Consider the following 20,646-nt stretch of genomic DNA (forward strand, 5'->3'; position numbering starts at 1 on the left):
CCATGATAAAATCGAACTATTTAAAGTGCCTCAAACTTTTGCACAGTACTGAATGTATGTAGTTAAAGATTTTTTTGAATAAGGTGGAAAATAAGTTATTTCACACTTTAAATATAAATGTACCTCTACCTTCTTTTCTTCCATCCATTCAACATAACATAAGCAGTAGGTATGTACAGTCAATCTACGCTTTACAAATACCATAATGTAGTTTTAGATTTACAATCTTACTGTACATAGTACATTACTGAAATATATCACACAATGCATTGTGTAAAACAAATTATATAACCTACCACATTTGTAATCATAAAATCTTTAATATTCACATAAATATTAAATCCAAAATACACTCTTTTTTTTAATTGATTGAATGAATGAATGAATTTAACATTTTTTTGGGGGGGGGGGGTATTTTAGACAAGAAAGAAAACAATAACAATAATTTAAGTGAACATTTTATGTCCAAAAGCAGAAGAAAAGTGTGAACTTATCGAGTCCTATCCCTTCCTTATATTTTGTCTTCAAATTTTATGTCTAACCTACTCCTTCAAGCTTTCCACTGCGGATACCATGCACCACACGAAACAAGTCAGTCAAATCAAGCTACAAATATGAGGAACGAATAGAGCATTCCAAGCAAAGTGAAAAATATTATAAGCCGGTGACGAAAACCCGCTGAAAGCAGTTGTAAACTCTCTTGTGAACGATTCTTACACCCATGAACAGCTAATATAAAAGTTCTATTTTAAACGAAGTATGAATCTCATTACATATTATTACGATCCTCGGTATAAGTTGTTGACAAATACATTCATGTTAAACAACACCTGAAATGACATTATATTGTTTTGTGAATGTTGTTTATATTAGAATTGTCAGTCTCTCTCTCTCTCTCTCTCTCTCTCTCTCTCTCTCTCTCTCTCTCTCTCTCTCTCTCTCATGCTGATGGAATAGATTCTCACAGCGACCTCATCTGTCTGTTATTTATTTCTGTCATGCGCACAACAAACTGCAGCCTCACCACCATGGAAGTGACCACTGGCTCCCAAAGGCACAGAGCGAGAGCCTGTGTCAAGTTAGAACAAGTAAGGATAGGAAAACACACCGGAAACACACATCTCTACCTTCAAAATAAAAGCGCAATACAGCTTCCCAAGTTGAAAGGTAAATGATGCTAATCTTAAATAAAAATCATAAACACTAACGCAACCTTAATGAGATTAATCACTGACTTAATCACTACTTTCCCCTAAGTAATATTTTAAAAGCTTAGTGGACTAGAGGTTTAAAGTAGCACAAACAAGAAATAACAACAACGCATGCAAATACAGAAACTGAGTTTGCATGTGTTGTAACTTTTTGCAGCACGTGTCGTCAAATTGATGAAGTTGTTTTCTTAATTTGCAGCGCATCTAGCTCTCTCAGCCACCGTACTTTTCAGACATATGCTTATTTGTTATTTGCACAAGGTGCCTTTTTATGAATTCAGGCCCCTGCCTCTTGACATCCTCTGCACGTCCCTGGTCTTTGAACATTTTTGACTCAGAAATTGTTTTGCAGCACATCCCCTTAAAGGTTCAGTGTGTAGGATTTAATAACATCTAGTGGTGACGTTGCATGTTCTGAATACCCCTCACCTCACCCTCCCCTTCCAAACATGAAAGAGAACCTGTGGTCGTCATAAAAGATCTAAAAGGTTTTTAGTTTGTCCAGTCTGGGCTTCTGTACAAAACATGGCGGCCTCCGTAGAGAGGACCTGCTCCTTATGTAAATATAAAGTATTTAAATATAAAAGGCCCATTCTGGGGTTAAAAAAACAACTATTTGTACAATTTTGATGCAACACACTAGTGGAAACAGCACTAGGATTATTTTATATAAAATGTCTGCCATTAAATCCCTTTCACCTAAATCTGACACACTGGACCTTTAATGCTGCTCTTTTATTGTGAAAGGTGCAGCCGGACGTGACTGGTTTTATTTTGGAGGAGTTCTCGCAGCGCAGGGAGGACAGCGATGGGACGCAGACGATATTTACCCCCAATAAATGACACTGGAGCCCGGACCCAGGCGTCAGTAATGGCCGGGCGGTAATGGCAGTGTGTAGTGGTTCTTCACGGTGTGTTTGTTCTTAAAGGACAGAGACCCAGAGGAACTTAGCGGCTTGTTCTTCCAGAGGGAGGAAGTTTGCGGCGGCGGGGGAACCACAGGAGGAAGCCGGGGAGGGCCGAAGTGTCCCGTCATGGAGGAGTCCGGGTCGGCCCTGGAGAAGAATGTGGCTGACCTCACGGTGATGGACGTGTACGACATCGCCGCCGTGGTGGGCCAGGAGTTCGAGCGCATCATCGACCAGTACGGCTGCGAGGCTCTGTCCAGGCTCATGCCCAAAGTGGTGCGTGTGCTGGAGATCCTGGAGGTGATGGTGAGCCGGAACACCATCAGCCCGGAGACCGATGAGCTGCGGCTGGAGCTGGACAGGCTGCGGCTGGAGCGGCTGGAGCGGCAGGAGAAGGAGAGGAGGCACAAAAAGGTGCGAGCAGGGCTCCGATAATCACTTAATCACTAAGCTGCTGAATGAGCTCAGATCAGCGTGTTAGAAAACAAGTAAACAAACCCACACGCAAAGTTTTCCTCTCCGACTGTGATTCAGCCACAACTGGAGGGAGTGCACAGGTTGTTATTGATGTAAGAGTACTAATCACACACTGTACATACTGTAAACAAAAGTTACTAATACAGATACCAATAACACACTGTATCATACCCTATTACTAATATAGATACCAATAACACACTATAGAATACTCCACTAATTGTAAAAGTACCAATAATACACTGTAAAATACTCAATTACTAATAAGGACACCAATAACACACTGTTAAATACTCCATTCCGAGTAAAAATACCAATACAACATTGCAATATATCCCATTACTAATAAATACACCAAAAATACTCGATTTCAAAGAATAACACTGTAAAAAATAACCCATTACAAGTAGAAATAGTCAGTGCTTCATGTACAAATACTCCATAACAAGTAAACTAACCAGTACAACTACTAGAAATACTCCATTGCAAGTCAAAGTCCTGAGTTGAAATGTTTTTGAAGTAAAACTATTGTAAAAGTTGTGTTTTTGTGTGTAAAATCTCGACTGTATGTGTCAGATAACGTTCGTGGAGTATTTACTACAGATTTACCTCCTGACATGTGGTGGGGGCAGGACTCTAACGTAGCAGATAATGTACATTTTCACGTGCACTATCTCAGAGTTGTATCTAAGCACGGTACTTAAGTGTGGTGGTTTTATATCGGCCAGTCAGCTCGCTGCTATAAAAAAGTCCATGACAGATTCTCGTGACGGTGACTGAGCCACGGTGACTGAGCCACAGTGACTGAGCCCCGGTGAACGCAGTCACCAGTTCACTCATTAACTGGGTCTCATGACTGGGATGTAGTGGATGTTTCTGTTGGTGACGGCTGACTGAAATAATATTATCAGTCTTCATAATTTTCTCATGGAAAATGTCACGTCTGCTGAAAGAATCCACTGTTGGTCGTATCAGCAGTTTCCCCCCCCCCCATTTATGCATTTATTGATTGAAGATTCAGAGCTCTAATGTGAGGAGGCAGCGTCAGGCAGAGAATGCTGCAGCAAATGTTTTTCATTTACAGTTAATCTGCGTATTATTTTCCACATGAAATGTCAGTAAATTTTCATATTTGTGATTAGTGATTCAAATGTAATTCCTCTGAGACGAAAGTAAATCCTCAAATCTCGTGTTTTCACATTTGAGAGAAAGAGTCATTATAACAACTGAAATGATATAAAAGGTTTTCCTCAGTGTCAAATAAATCGACTGACAGTCGTCTGTACATCCATAGATACACTGCAAACAGAAAACTTATAATAGCTAATTAAGCATTCTTTTAATGGTTCTTATTTTGTAGAAATAACGTCAGACCACTGCTCACGTTCTCACAACAATGTGCTGTCCGATAATTCTCACCCATTTAAAGGTTGACTGTACAGCTGAGGCTGATGGGAATGTCATTAGTTACTTGCAGGTGTTTTTGACCAGATGATGGCGCTCTATCAAAAGTGAGAGGATCAAGTTGTCTATATCAAATTTAATGGAAATCCACCTGTTGTTGTTGGGGATTCTAAAAAAATAAACCTCATGGTGGCACTTGAGGAAAAGTCACAAGATCAACAAAGTTGGTATGATTCATCCTCTGGGGAACACGAATGTCCTGAATGTTCCAAAGTTTCATTGCAATCTAACAAAATAGTTGTTGAGACATCTCAGCTTGGTTCATAGTAGTGGACTGACGGACACAGTTGTCAATGGATCCATGTTGCTATAGTAACAGGTTGCAGTATTTCTATGGCTAAAACCACATGAAGTGAATAAGCATGAGCCAAGAAGATCTGAGAAGACAACACAAGGAATAAAAAATTATAACTTACTGGTGGTTAGAGCTTGGTGACACCATGAAGGCTGTTATGAGAATTTGCTTGTTCAAATGTCCTTATGTAATAGTATGGGTCAATAATGTATAATAATGTTTTATTTTGACATGTGCTTCACTGTGTGTGTGTACAGGAGCTGGAGCTGGTGGAGGATGTGTGGAGAGGAGAAGCTCAGGATCTGCTCACCCAGATCGCTCAGCTGCAGGAGGAGAACAAATCCCTGCTCACCAACATGTCCATCAAAGACCCCATGAGTGAGGAGGACCTGCAGAGGCATGAGGGTGAGGACGTGTGCTCAGAACACACACACACACACAAGCTTATGCAATTTAATAGTAAAACGGAGAGGTAAATTATTCTATGGTGAAAGGAAATGAAAAGAAATGTAAATCTGTATTTGTATTGTAACACAAATGTTCCTTTTAACATGCAAAATGTTATGTTCTGTTGCTAAGTGCCAACACAATAACAAAAGACAGGGTTTGGTGATGTTGTAAAGCAGCACAGGATCATGGGAGGTGTTGTCTTCATTGCAGTCAGCTTCTCCTGGTTAGGATTCCTTGGTTCAGGAGCTGAATCCTCCTCAGAGGTCTCCTCCTCTTCATAACAAACAGACCAACTGATTAAATGCAGTAAAAACTGAATAAAAATCTATTTTATAAGACACTTTCTGTGGACAAAAGACGTCTCTGATGGGCTGTGAGCTGAGCTGCTGCTAACGTTTAATCAGCTTGTTTCTCGAATAACTTCAGATCCAGACGTTTCACGACTAACAGAACACTTTTACTTAACATTTATTTTAATTGGCTCTTAAAAAAAGAGAAGAATGATAAGTCTCAATGATAAAAAATGTAGCAAATGGAAATATTTGGTGTAAAAAACCAAATGCAACAAAGTGCAATTGAAACGTAGTGAGAGAATAAATGCTGACGTACATGAAGCACATGTTTTAAATATTACTCCAGCTTCCACTGAAAAACACATTCATCAGTTTTTTCCTTTGGCCCACACATGAACAACAAAGAAATCAGTCACACAAAGACACTTCAAAACAAGCATTCGCTTCCCAAACACCAAACTTTATACACCTGTTATTCCTGTTTAAACATGTACTGGAGTAAACTACTGTATTAAAAAATATATAATTTCATCAAACTTGTATAATTACTCATATAATTACTGTGCGGAGAGTTCACCCTCCTCTTCATCATCTATCAAGTCCATTCACTTGAAAGGGTCCCTGACTGGAGCTCTCTCATTACGTCATCCCCCTGTGTCTTCTTCTGCAGTGTTTAAAAGGCACAGACTGGAGAATTAGTGCCACCAGCTGTTTGTCTAGATGAATCTTAAAAAAGATGGACACTCACACTTTCATTTAGCAGATTTTCTTTAAAATGTTTGTTACTTTGTATCTTTATTGGGATGTTGATGCATAAAATACATAGTTTATTAAAAACTATAACAAATTAAAATATACAAGGTAAGGAATCAGTGTGTGTATTATATATTGGGCTTTACGGCCAGCGCACACCATGGTTGTTACATTTTGATGGAAATCTGACAAGAGACCCTGGCTATGTCTCACATTCCCATCACACACACACACACACGCATACACACGCATACACACACGGATACACACACATGCATACGCACACACAAAGGAAGCCTTCTCTGTGTCTGACTGTGAGCCAGTCTCTTTCGTGGTTTCACACAGAGGCCACAGTCTCCCAGTCACCCTGACACGCTGAGGAAAGAACAGCCTCAGTGTATAAGCACACCTGCTAGACTCTCTCACTCTCTCACACACACACACACACACACACACACACACACACACACACACACACACACACACACACACACACACACACACACACACACACACACACACACACACACACACACACACCTCAGCTAATTTCATCTCTGTCGTCTGTGGCTCACATATCAGGGTTTCCTCTATACATCTCCTTTCAGTTCCTCTAACAATTAAGACAAATTAAAAAGAATAAAATCTATTTCTGATTTACTGATAAAAAATAATTTTGTCATCTCCTCTGTCTGTGGTGTCCAGGCATGACGGAGAGAGAGAGGCAGGTGATGAAGAAGCTTAAAGAAGTGGTGGACAAGCAGAGAGACGAGATTCGAGCCAAGGACCGTGAGCTCACGCTGAAAAACGAGGACATAGAAGCAGTAAGATGAAGGGAACGGGCTCCTCTTTCTTTTTACTTAAAGCAGCACGAGGAAACTTGGCCTGCTCACTGTTTGATTTCAGTACATTAGTTGATTTAATAAAATATTTGTACCATGTTGGCTGCATGTAAAGCAGCAGAGGTCTGGATGAAGTCCGACCCAGCGTTGAGTCAGAGGAAGGCAACAACACGCCGTGGGCTGTTTCAACAGAACAACACACAAGCTGCTATTATTAGCATTAGATCGGTAGAAAACAACGCAATAACCACAAAGTGGGACAAAGGGCTCGGCCCAGGGAACTGCAAACAAACAACGACCATTACATTTTGCAAGAACTAGTAGAATGTCGACATTTGACCGTGTCATAGCAGGAAAAACATGGGTGTTACTGGTAATGGTGCATTTAACACTGTCAGCAGATTGGGAAGAAGAACAATACTTGTTCTTTCCATCTTGAGAGGGTTCAAGCATAATTCTGTGGTGGTTAGCCTTAGTGCTAACTTTGCTACACCAGATCAACAGCCTAAATTAGCTTATTTTACTGTGTTTCACACAATCAGACATAAACATAAAAAAGTGACGATATGGATTCTATGAATAAAACTTTTTGATAAAAAAAAATCTTTTGCAGCCATTTGTTGAAATGTTATTAGTTCCATTCACCATTTCGCCAGCTGAAAATTACAAATCGCAAGCTGATATGAATGTTTTTGTTTTGGGCACAATAGCTGTCATGGCTCACAGGTTCACTTAAATGAAGCTGAACACATTATCAGGAAGTGAAGTATTATTAATTCTGCCTGTGGTATTTCTTAGTCAGAAAAGGCCACATTAATCATCATTGTCAGCACGTGACGGCACGTTCAGCTGAAAACAGAAGCTGTGCTCGTGGTTGCCAGGGGCAGTCAGCAGATGAGAGAGTAGATATTTCTGCTTTAGAACCAGCTGTTGAGCCGCATCACACTCGCCCTCAGTTGTCGCCATTTTTGTGTCACTGTTGTTTATGCATGTACAGTAGCTCTGATTGGTCAGATGTTTCCCAGATGACAGAAAAAGTCATCGAAGGTCACAGCTCCAGACCCATTCCAGACGGTTGGCAGGTCCGAGATCTGGACCCAGGCTAAACTCTGAGCCGACAAGTCAAAATGAGTGTTTTGAAAAGGGCCATTCATATTTTAGCAAGGTGGTCTTATAGTATTAATAATCAAACCATCAATTAATCAATCAAATTTTATTTGTATAGCCCATATTCACAAATCCTAATTCGCCTCATAGGGCTTGACAAGGTGCAACATCCTCTGCCGTAACCCTCAGCAAGAGTGAGAAACTACCAAGAAAAAAGGTTTAACTAGGAAATTAAAAATGTGGAAATCTCAGAGAGAGTCAAATGTGAGAAATTCTGTCCGTCCTCTCCCAGGACGGACAGAATAGAGGTTGCGTGTAACAGAGCGAATCAACAAAATAACAATATTCACAACATTGATGAGAAAAGACAGTGTCTCAAATAAATGAAGAGGTGTAGCAATGCTTGAAGTATTTATGCAAAAGAAATAAATCTGACAGAGATTAGTACAGCAGCAATGACAGTTGTAATGATAGAGTTATTGCCAATAATGGTAGTTACTTGTTTCTATATTCCTTCACTCTGCGTGGATTCTCAACCCTTTTTGTCTAGTTCACCTCCTGTTGTGTCTCGTCCTCATTGTTTCTGTCCGCCTGTGTGTCTCCGCAGCTCCAGCAGCAGCAGTCTCGCCTCATGAAGATCAACCACGACCTGCGTCATAAAATCTCCGTGGTGGAAGCTCAGGGGAAAGCGCTCATCGAACAGAAGGTGGAGCTGGAGGCCAGCGCTCAGGCCCGGGGGCAGGAAGTCAGCGCCCTGCGGCAGGAAGTCACGCGCTTAAGGGAGCGACTTCAAGGAGAGCTTCCTGACCAGAATCCTGAGGAACCCACACCTCAGCCCCCTTCACCTGCAGAGGTAACACAGCACACAAAATCACTAAAAAGTAGCCTGAAATTGAATTCTAAAATTAGTTTCAAAGTCTTAACTTTTGCAAGAATTATTAGATTGTGCTAACTCATATATTTTAGAACATATGGCAAGATAGATAGAGAATATACCCTGTATGTTTGGAGGTCTAATGGGGGATATCATCCATCTTCTCCTATGTTCTAAAATATATGAGTTAGCACAATCTTATAGACTGTAGCTATGGTTTGCCTTTGGCAGTCGTCCCTTTCAGAACTCGTGAATTTAACTACAGCGATGGACAAAAATAGCAGATTTACTTCATGGTGAAGGTCATCCTATTAGCTCATTGGTTTTATGTAAGTACAATGCATTGTGGGTTAAAAACTGGCTCAGGATCCTTGTCCATAGTTCTCCCTTTCTCTCTCTGTCTGTCATCTTAAACCTTTTCTCACAGCTGACATTTTATCTTGTCACATCAGAAAAAGCACAGGTAGTAATGCCACACATAAACAATCTGCTCTTTATATTCAAGTGACCCAGTAAAGGCCAGTGTATCCTTCTGTGTGAGGTGTAGGGTGTGCATCTATGCAAGTATGCTGACGTGCACCTACCTAGAAATAAACATGTTGAGGTGAAGCAAAAAACTGTGATTAGTCCCCTTGTTAGCTTGTCTCGTCCATGTCTCCCAGTGGCTGGACCAGCACACAAAACTCACCATCCTTCATCCTCAACCAGGTCAATGGTCGTACACATCATCTCCTCTGACGTCTTCTCTCTTTACTGTGTCACATTAAAGTCACTGTTGTTCAAAATGTATTATCGTCAAATCCAACACAATCTGCTCAGTGTCAGTCACATTGTTTGAAGTAGACACACATTGGCACAAACACCGCACTGCCAACTAGCATTTTGGCGGTGCTACTGTGGAGCACACACACACACACACACACACACACACACACACACACACACACAGGCACACAGGCACAGAAATCTGATTCAGTCGTTAATTTTTATTTTACGTTTATACTTAATCATTATTATCCATAAGTATGGAACCAATAGTTCAGTTCGTGGCAGAAAACACAAAAGTGTCTTTCCAAAAATGTAGAACTATTTCTTAAGGTAATAAGGACTTAAAATATAATTATGAATTCAGCTTCACTGCCCAGTCATATTAAATGAAAATGCAAAGAAGCTCTATGTTCCCATTTTAAAAGAGGTCAACCAATATGAGAACCAATAATTGTAATTTCCTTCTTAAAGCTTATTGGTGCATTAATCACAGATGCATCTCAACGTCTATTTCCCTAACTTCCCATTAAACACACACACACAAAAAATAGCAGTAAACAGGTAGTAAAGTGTCTTTTACTCCACCAGCGTGGCAAAGCTGCTACAGTGGGGGCGGCTGGGGGCTGGTCACAGAGACCTGACCTCTCTGAGCTGATGTGTGGTGGGGTTGACCCTGCCCCGCTGTCCCTGCCCGGTTCCCTCGGCCCAGAGGGACACGAGGACGGGGATGAGGAGACGGAGGAAGAGGCAGTGTTGCTTTGGGTAATGCAGAAGTGCCGGTTTGCAAACCAGAGCACGTGTGATTGCCCTGACTCTAACTCCAGGCCTGCACTGCTCCCTGCAGAAAAGTAAACTTATAGATTACATTTTTTGAAAAGGGAGTGGACTAACATTTGTGCAACCCATGAGAAGTGCATGGGTGTTTTGTTTGTGTGAGCTAACAGAGGGTGTCCGTGGGATTTTTGGTTCCTCAGCCAACTGAGTGAGACTCTGCACCGATGACCCTTCTAAATATAGATCACTCTGAGAGCTCGTGAAGTTTTCCCCTCGTGTAACACTGACCGTACGAATGGTAGATTAAAGTCCAACTGAAATGAAGATCTTTTTTCTCATCTGCTGAATAATTTGATCCAGATTGTTGGTTTCACGGTGCTGCCTTTAGTCTTTGCATGGACACGTCACAATCCCAGAGAATTGGAACTTGTTTCCCTGCAGCCAATCAAATTTTTTTTTTTTTTTTAAAGCAGTAACATCAGAGCAAGTGGACTGCAGCTGCTGCACAACACATCTCTCCTCTCACCTCCTCTAACTTGCACACCAAAAAAACACATCCTGTCCTGCGCCTTTGCTCCCTGAACAAACAAACAAATATTACTGCTAATGCCACTTTTCAGGATAGGTAGCTGCTTGGCTGCAGCACATTATAATATTAATGAAAATAAACTTTATTGATGTAGCACTTTTCAAACAAAGTTACAAAGAGCTTTACGAGATTAAATGATAAATGCAATTAAAATAATACAACATCTGAGCTATCATTAATCAAAAGAGGCAAAATAAAATAAATAATGAATAATGTAAACTCACCTGCAAATGTGCTGCTTTGTAGAGAGAAATATCAGTTTCATTACAGTTTACCAATCCCATTTAGCAGCATTGAAACTGTGTCAAGTTGCAATCGAACAGACACAGACATTTTGTGCTATTTGGTCAGGAGATAGGTTTTGGCTGCAGGTCTGAATAGTACAAACAGAAAAGCTGTGGCTGTGGTTTGTGACTAGCACACATCCAACCGGTTTTCCATCCGTTACCTCGCCAGAGCTGTGAGCCTGTTAATCCAACACAGACAGACATCGACACTCTTGACACTGCAGCTGCTGCGAAGAGGAACAGGAACTTTTCTGGTGTTTCCCTAGAGACCCTTTTCCTTCTTTTTTTTAAGTAGAAACCTGTTCACAGCAAATAAGAAAGCACTGACATTACGTATGACAAAAGGGAATCTAAATGTGGTTTCAGTTGGACTTTGTGTACAGAATACAGATTAATAAGAATAATAGTGTCTTTGCGCTCAGTGCATGAGTGACTTCAGTGGGCTGCATGTGGTGTGAAAAGGTTTCAGGTGGTTGTTCAACAGTGAGTGTCTTTGTTGTGCTGAGTTTAAAAGAAACAGTAGAGGCTGGAGGGAAGTTCGAACTAAACTTTATTGGAACAAGGCTCGAGGTCTGACTTAGAGTTCAACTTTTGCCACCAGGAGGCGATGTGCGATGAGGACATGCCTGCTGTGTTCCAATATTTTACCAAGGTATCCTCACTTCCTTCCTGCCCTCCTTCCTTCCCTTTGTCAGGTTTTGTTTCCTCCGTGTGATGCATTTCTCTCTTGGCAGGAGGCGCTGTGCGAGGAGGAGATGGGAGGCCTGGACCCACAGGACCCCAACCGGCCCCGGTTCACGCTGCAGGAGCTGAGGGACGTCCTGCACGAGAGGAATGAGCTCAAGTCCAAAGTTTTCCTGCTGCAGGAGGAGCTGGCTTATTACAGAAGGTAAAAGGACATGTGTATTTCTTTGCCTGAAAGGATAATATCTCATAGTAGCACAATGATGGCAGTGTTAACAAAAGAGCAGAAAGGTCTTTATCGTCTTTGATAACTGCATCCTGGAACTAAAATGTCACACAACCATTTTCCACGTCTTTTCTGATATGATTTCTGACAGGGTTGTCACCATCTACAATCCTGTTTACCTTGTGTGCTTTAAAAAAAAAAACTATAGATATATTATAGATATATTATTTCTTGATAAAGGTAGCGGAAAGCAGGAAATATTATGAAATGAGGCTTTGGGCCTGTATTTATTATTTTAGCTAATAGTGAAATTTAAGACTTAAGAGAATGATAAAAATAGAAATCCTTCACTTTTACTCCTTCCTCATCAAAACGCAAATTGGGTACCCTTGTACAAACATGTTAATGCATTGTACATAGATAGTTATCAATATTGATCTCAGAGCCCATGACTTTATTGTTTTTTACTATAACAGTTCTGCGATGTGGGTTTTAATATATGTGTTAGCATGTCGTTCATGAACCAAACCAGTCTTAACATGTCGATGATGGTTGTGACGCTCTGTCTTTGCAGTGATGAGACGGTAGACGAGACTGCGACTCCTTCTCCGTCTCCCTCGCCTGAACTGAGGAGTCGCTCCAGATCTTCTGCCCAGCCAGAGTCCGGAATCAAACGCTTGTATGTCATGCTCACATGCCTGCACACACACACACTCACACTCACACTCACACACACACACACACACACACACACACACACACACACTCCGTTTTCAGACTCAATCACTCACTCAATCACTCACTCAGCTACACGTGCCTGTGAAAACACTCACCTGCTTAAAACACACACTCTCCCTTCATGAACTCTGAAATGCAGGGTTTTTGCAGGGTCTTAAAGACAGTCTAAAATTAAATCATCTGAATTTGGGCGTAAGAAAATGTTACATATTTTAAAATATTACGTATTAGGTCTAAAATACATGTAGGTTGCGCTTATAGCGTTGCAAAAATGTTTTGGCGGCTTGCATAGCTTGTAATGGTGAACTGAATCACCTTCAGTTACGTGGAAATGTAAATATTTCTGAGACTCTGATATTCCTTGACACTTAACATAGGTGTCAAATTTAATTAATTATGGTTCTAAAAAATGGCTTGAAGAGTCTTAAATATAACTTTTTGAAACCTGCAGAAACCCTGAGATGAGTCAGAAGTAAGTATGAAAAGTCAAAGGCTGATTAATTTGTGCGTGAATGCTCAAACGTTTATATGTCTTCAAGAAACGTATAAATGAAACTTTTAGCAGCTCTACCAAACATATGGCTCTGTTTGATGGCTGCTCACATTTTAATACTTAAATGATCAAGTACTGTGGGTGATGTTATACAGGATCACTTGATACTGAGGTTGGTGGTGACAGCAGCTGAACATAATGTCATCACACATTAACTCCACATGTACAATGGGACCGCAAGAGTAAATTTTGTTTCAGCTGAAAAGTCACTTTCAGCCATTTCTACTGGAAACAGCTCATTCATAAACCACAGACCCACATCCTGTGTTTGTCTGACCTCTAAAAAACAAACCAGAGATAACACAGCAGCTGAGTGAAACTTAGTGAAACTCCCACTAAAGTATCCCAGTCTGTCCTCTGGGCCAACGGGCTGCTCAAATCACAATTCTTCATTAAGGAAAAAAAACTGTAAATAATATCTTCATTTTTATAGCACTTTTTCAAAACAAAGTTACAAAGTGCTTCACAAATAAAAGACACAAGTAAAAATACGTACAAATAATATAAGAACAAGTAAAAACACAGTCATAAAAGAATAAAAACACTAAAGATTAACCATTATAATAATAAAATCATGTATAATGTTTTAAGCTTTGATTTAAAGGTCATGGTAACCAAATAGTAACCAATAAATACACATTATAAAGTGGAGTAAAAGGTACATTGTGAAGTGTAATAGAAAGTTGTATAAAATGGAATTACAGTATCTCATAACTGTATCTAACGACAGTACTTGAGTAGATGTAAGAAGTTCATTTCCACTGCTGTTTGCAGGTGAGGGTTACCATGCTTGACTTTTCCTTTCAGCTCGCTCAGACAGACAGACAGACACACACACACACACACACACACACACACACACACACACACACACACACACACACACACACACACACACACACACACACACACACATCCCCTCTCTGTGCATGGTTGATGTTAGCACGGTGTATTGGCTCGTTGGTCCGGTTTAGCACATAATATACACTACACACCATTAGCATGTTTCAAGAGGCTCATGTTTACACTATAATAAACTCAATGGCTTGACTTTCTCCTTTGGTTTGAGTTTGGTTGGGAACTTGACATGACGTCACTCAGCGGTCAAAAGGTTGATGTGGTCTCCCTCTGTTCGCCCCCCCACCCCAACCCCTCTCTGTGTATCTCTTCCTGTTTGTGTGTGTGTGTGTCTTTACATGTGTGTGTAACAGGATCTTCACAGCCATTATGCCGATGGTGGCGGCTGGTTTGATCTCAGATGACCCCACTTTACAGCCAATCAGACGTCTCGTATCGCTTGTATGACTCTATGTTCGGTTGGCTTTCGGAGTCTTTTGCTTCTCTCTGCTAACGGCCTCGCTCCCCCTGCTTGTGCCGGCTGTCTGAGCCCTCTTTCCCACCTTTGCCGCATTCTGATTGGCTGATCGTGGGGCTGTCTTATTATCACCGTCCACTGGGATGATTGTGGATCATAAACATCAGCCAGTCAGAATAAATTTGTAGTCGACTTGTCTTTTCCTCCACTGACCCCAGTAACCGCCTGTTCACCTCTGCACCTGCGCTTTAAACTGACAAAAATAATACAATTATTAATATTTAATAATAATAAACAACAGGACCAGGTCAGACTTCAGAAGAAATTAAAATCTGTTGCACATATCTCCTAATGCATTTAACTGAAAAAACTAAAACTAATGCAACAAATACACTTTCTCAACTCAAATGTGCTCTGTGAAGAAAATACAATTTCTACAACAATAATTGCATTAATTTGCTGTATCCATTATTACAACTACTATAAGAAGAGAATCAAGAAAATTGTTACACCATGGCCCGTTATTTTTAAAGTTATGCGTGTGGGTGAGTGGGAAATGAGAAAACTCAGAAAAAGATTTGTTAAGCAGTAAATATCATGTAAACAATCATTTGATGTTATTCTGTAACATCACTGTATCTTCCAGCTGCAGTGTGGCCCACAGGTGGTGTGTGTGTACAAAGTGTCTGTTTGTGACGACTCTGTGCTGACTGTGCGTTCCCTGTGAACACAGACACCGATTTCCCCCTCCTGTCTCTTCTTTGTCCTTCTTGTCTCTGTACGTTTATAAATCCAGGAAACAACCAGAATCTTTTTCTTAAATCAATGCAAGTTTGTTTTCTAAACGATTTACCTATACAGTCATTTCATTTTAATAATCAAAAAACAATATCAATATTTATCACAATATAACAAAGGATGATGATGAAATGATCTGAAACACACGGCCAAAGCAGCGAAAGAGCTTCTCAGGATGAAGGGAGGAGGACTATCAGTAACTGATCTCTGTCCACTTGGTGAAGAGCAGAGTAGAGACAGAGAGAACCCACAACAAGCTGAAGAGCTGAGAGGAAGTCAATGATGGCAATGGATTGTCCACAAAATAAAACTAAACTATAAAAAAATATTATGATGATGTTATTTGACTTCATGGATCTGTCTGATTTTATTTGAACCACTTAACTGTGGCAGCTACGTGTTAAAAGGGGCTTATCTCTCAGTTATTTTTTACTTGCGTGCAGCTTTCTTTCTGAAACTGTAAAAGTGAACTCCAGTAATTGAGCTGTGGCAAGACTCGTCACGGCTGCAGAGCGCTGGTCACCTGTTGATTCACGTGTCCAAATCGCACCATACTTGACACTGCACTTCCTTGGGCCCTTAACAATGCACATGGCAAGTATGTTGGTGATGGGGTGGACGGTTTTCGAGATATGTGAGCCACAGACGACAGAGATGAAATTAGCTGAGGTGTGTGTGTGTGTGTGTGTGTGTGTGTGTGTGTGTGTGTGTGTGTGTGTGTGTGTGTGTGTGTGTGTGTGTGTGTGTGTGTGTGTGTGTGTGTGTGTGTGTGTGTGTGTGTGTGTGTGTGTGTGAACTTACCTTAACTACAGCTGAGACTCTACACTTAATTAAAAAGAATGAAAAATGAGTAACTGTTGAAACACATATGATCTGAACTGCATCATAATGGTAGTTTGCCATAACTCTAACACTGCTTTACATGTAACTGATAGTCACTGCAAATGCTCCGTACATCTCCCTGTCACTGACACCATCACCTCTGTCTTCTCTCCTCTCTCTCGTCGCAGGTTTAGCTTCTTCTCGCGTGACAAACTGCGGAATTCGCAGCGCAATGCGCAGTTTGACGGCAGCTTTGGCTCGTGGGCGGGGAAGGACGAGGTGTACACAGAAGAAGCCCAGGAGGCGTTGCAGCACATGTAGTCACCGGACACAGGACTCGCTGAGGTCACTCAAACTCCGAAAAACTCTTAACACTCCATGTTCATCACTCAAGGCCAGCTCGTGAACCACCGATCGCACACCAAACCGCCACCAGGGACTCGCACCGCAGCTGAAATCTCATGTGCATGAGGTGAGAGGAACGACAGAAGAGGGGAAAAGAAATTCCTCTAGAAAATGTTTATTTAAATACACGAGAATTATATATTTCAGTGATGGAAAATACAGAGCGCCAGAAAGTATTTTGGCCTCTGAAGGTTTTTACAGAATGGGACGATTCATGTGATGGACGGAGGAGAATGTAAACTCAAGTTGTGGGATGGAAAGTGGAAAGTTGTTTTAATTCAAGCGGTTAATGTTGTGTTGCTTAAAGTCCAGAGTAAACAGTGGGTGCACATTTCTACACAGATGAAGGTTTGGGACTCAAAAGTGTGCAATAAATGTTCTGTCTAAAACTACACAACTCCAGATGTCGACTCACAGGAAACTGAGGCGATTTTTTCCAAGGGTTTGTTTATTCAATGAAGGAAACAATACCCACCAAAATACAACGTAAACCTGCTAAGAAAACACACAATCGATGTGGCTTTTTACTTTTTAATCTACTCTCGAGAAAATGAGAGCAACACTTTTGTGTCCCAGTCATTTATTTGAAATTCCTGTCCTTGTTCGTGCAGCTCTATCACCAGCGTTCTGTCAGTTCAAACTATGCAGCTCCGCTAATTGAAAACATACGGGGCCTGGTTTTAAAAAATGTTGCAGAGAAATGTAAAAGCTGTCTTCAGAAAAACAAAAAAACAACAACAAAAAAACACAATAATTGTATTTATAATGTACTGCTCTCCATGCAGCATATAGTAATAATGGAAGCCCATTCTGCCAGGAAAATAAAAAATAGTTAAAGTATGATTCAAAATATATTTTTGACAAAATATTTCATTATTCTGACTTTCTAGGTCGTCATAATTTAGACTTTTGAATAACAGCACTTACTATGCCATCATTTTTACTTAAAAGGTGAACTTCATTTTCATAGTTTTGCCATAATATCTCATAATTTACCAATACAAAGTTCAAGCCTTTTGACTTTTGAGCATCTCAGTAATAATTTTCATTTAGTGAGTTGTTACAGTTTGGACTCATTATATATATATATATATATATATATATATATATATATATATATATATATATATATATATATATATATATATATATATATAAAATAAACTCCACTAAGACATGGGAGGTGATAATAATTCTGAACAACCTAGTTCTGGCTGAAAAAGTGAAAATTGTGAAACACTAAGTCAGAACATATGGCAGATTATAAAATACCCAAATATCAAACAAATGTGTCATCTTCATGTTTGTTGCATCAGCCGTGTTTCAATAACTGAATGAACAGTTTTTATTTTGACAGGAATTTTCCACATTTAAAACAAATCCAAACATGGAAAACAGAGAGAAAAGGTCTGTTGTATTTCACTGTTATCCAACCGATGTAGTGCATTATTATACGTTTTCATTAAGCCTTTAAAACAATTTTTATGATATGAATGAAATGAAAATATAACTTTACTTCTTATGTGTTTTTCATTGAATTATGATACAGACACATTCAATTTGATTTGTATAGCGCCAAATCATGATAAACATTAACTCGAGGCACTTTACATAAAAATGAATTATTTTGACCAATGTTTGTTTTTGTTTCTTGCACAATATTTCATTAATTTGTTTCCTCTTTCTGGCATTAATGGGCTTCCATAAACGTAAAGTGTGCGCGTATCTCTAACTCACAACTATTATGACATGAACTCAAATGTCCATCCGGTGAGAGCAATAGATGTAATGTGTGAATTCTAATAATGACCCACGACTCATGGTGCCAAAAATGTCACTGCTCATCGTGCACATACGCGACCCCACTATCCCAGTGAGTTCCAGTGTCACCAGCTGAACCCGAGCAGGTTACCTTCCCCTTTGGTGGTAAAACCAACAGATGCAGTATATTTACAAGAAGAAGATGATATTCAGCAGCTTACTGACATTTGACATCAGACTGATCTGTGCAGATTCCTCATAGTGTTCCATCACTCCAGGACACAGTATAACTACATTTTTACATTCGCAGAACTGTCAGTATGAGACTTAACCTCTTTACCTCTTCACTTATTTATTTGAAGGAGACTGCTGAGAAGTAAAGAGCATCAGAAAAACTCAAAAAAACAAAGATTATAAAGCTGGAGTGCAATGTCGGATTTACATTATTTTTTAAATGGTAATCGAGGTTTGATGCTTCTGTGAATAACTGTGGTGTGACCCGCTGTGTTTTAATACAAGTGGCACTTAATCTTCATTTATATTCACCCAGCGAGGTGGAATAAATGAATGTCAAACAATGAGGCTACAAAATGAGTGTGTCAATGAGTGTTAACTTATTTTACATTTTCACAAATGCAGTGAATTAATGATACTTGAGGCAGGAGTATTATGTTTAGACAATATCTGGAAGTCAAAGGGATCGGAAGAATTTAATTAATGAGACATTTAAAGGGAAATACGGTTAAAAACATACAATAAGTCAAAGTTTTCTGAACAGCTGACCCTGGTTTTTCAGCTGCAGGTTCTTCTATGAACCCAATTAAAAGGTATATTTAAATATATAAAGATATGATTAATGGATGCGCTTTATTAAATAAACTTGCTTTTATTCAAACATGTCTATAATTAAGTGTTTGTCGGTTTTTTAAATTTGTTAGTTGCCTGAACTCATAATAAAATAGATGACATGTAGGAGATAGTCATATGTTCCGTGACTTGGAGGATATTATTATCCTTAGATCATTTACACTTCCTTAACAAGATGTTCTATGCGATGCTAATTTCAACATAAAACTAACTTCCTCTCAATGTTTTAAACATCATAGTTGTATTTAATGATTTGGGCAATTAACTAATTTTGTTGATTTCAGAGGTGAAATCTGTAAATTTATAATATAGTAATTCAGTACTACAGAAATTACACTGGTACTGAGTTTTACTTTTCATTATTGGTCCACACGAGGCTACGACCCTGAACGTTTCACATCCAACACAGTAGCTGTTTTCTCTTTTCCTCTGGTCTCATTCAAAGTGATGTTAAAACGTTCCTCACACCAGCAACAGCAGCAGTGTGGTCTGTTGACATAAGGCAGGTTCTCTCCATGGATTCATGCTGTTGACTCTGATTTGAATCTGTAACATCTGCCGCCTCAGCAGAAATCCACATTCATCAGACCAGGCTACATTATTCAGGGTTCCCCTGTCCAGTGTAGGTGAGTCTGTGTCAGTGCAGCCTCAGGTTTGTGTTCTCGTCTGACAGGAGAGGAGCCTGATGTGGTGTCTGCTGCTGTAGAACCAGCTCAGACGTGTTTCTGATGCTTCTCTGTTCACCACAGCCTCTGTCAGCTCCAACCAGTCAGACCATTCCCCATCAAAGTCACTGAGATGATTTGATGTGAACATTAACTGAAGCTCCTGACCTGTATCTGTGTGGTTTAATCAACTGCTCTGCTGTCACAGTTAGCTATAACAATGAGACTTTAACAATTTAGCATGTTCTCTGCCACTAACTTTTCTTTTGGGTACCAGAATAACACAACAACAAATGATGCTCGAGTTAAACTTTGACCTTTAAATGTTTCTTAATACGATTTCAAACATGTAATCATTTATTTGAATTCAAGAACAAATCAGATGTCCACACGTGTTACTTGCATAACACATCTTTATTCATCGATGCCTTAACCCCAGCATTATGATTTATTCAACGCTACAACAGCAAAGATTTATTATGTCCTAAAATGGCCAACAGGTCAGTTCTTTCCCTCAGATATTATTGCATTAGTTCTACATAGAAAAACATGAAATAACCCAGAAGATATTTGTTTAAGAAAGGCTCATATGAAAACATTTCACACTTTCAACACAATGCTACTGTTAGAGGTGACAGGGGACATGGAAGAAGGAAATGGATTTTTATGTTTTACACACAGTGTATTTCCTAAACCTCTCTTTCTCACATGGGCTCTTTG

The 20,646-nt window shown here is 39.9% G+C and overlaps 1 protein-coding gene across 6 annotated transcripts; it reads left to right on the forward strand.

Moving 5' to 3' along the window:
- Nucleotides 1-1,975: 1,975 nt before the first annotated feature.
- rilpl1 (Rab interacting lysosomal protein-like 1) lies at nt 1,976-17,734 on the forward strand. Of its 6 annotated transcripts, XM_034602015.1 has the most exons (10): nt 1,976-2,533; nt 4,613-4,760; nt 6,557-6,675; nt 8,408-8,653; nt 10,031-10,204; nt 11,694-11,744; nt 11,827-11,981; nt 12,577-12,681; nt 14,505-14,592; nt 16,417-16,557. In XM_034602015.1, exons 1-10 carry the CDS (start codon nt 2,246-2,248, stop codon nt 16,420-16,422), a joined length of 1,380 nt encoding a protein of 459 aa, XP_034457906.1. In that variant the 5' UTR covers nt 1,976-2,245; the 3' UTR covers nt 16,423-16,557. The 6 variants fall into 6 exon arrangements, 5 of the variants coding, with proteins under 5 accessions (XP_034457906.1, XP_034457907.1, XP_034457905.1 ...); XR_004615608.1 differs by lacking the exon at nt 14,505-14,592 and having other exon boundaries at nt 10,031-10,290; nt 16,417-16,740; XM_034602016.1 differs by lacking the exon at nt 16,417-16,557 and having other exon boundaries at nt 14,505-14,598.
- The last annotated feature ends 2,912 nt before the right edge of the window (nt 17,735-20,646 follow it).

This window comes from Hippoglossus hippoglossus, chromosome 12 (assembly GCF_009819705.1).
Source record: "Hippoglossus hippoglossus isolate fHipHip1 chromosome 12, fHipHip1.pri, whole genome shotgun sequence".
In the NCBI taxonomy this organism is placed as follows: domain Eukaryota; kingdom Metazoa; phylum Chordata; class Actinopteri; order Pleuronectiformes; family Pleuronectidae; genus Hippoglossus; species Hippoglossus hippoglossus.

Bases quoted from the DNA above. Each gene is read 5' to 3' on its own strand.
- rilpl1 (XM_034602014.1), top strand. From the start codon at position 2,246: ATGGAGGAGTCCGGGTCGGCCCTGGAGAAGAATGTGGCTGACCTCACG. The intron at 6,676-8,407 runs GTAAGATGAAGG...GTGTCTCCGCAG, and splicing joins AAAACGAGGACATAGAAGCA to CTCCAGCAGCAGCAGTCTCG. The intron at 11,745-11,826 runs GTATCCTCACTT...CTCTCTTGGCAG, and splicing joins TGTTCCAATATTTTACCAAG to GAGGCGCTGTGCGAGGAGGA.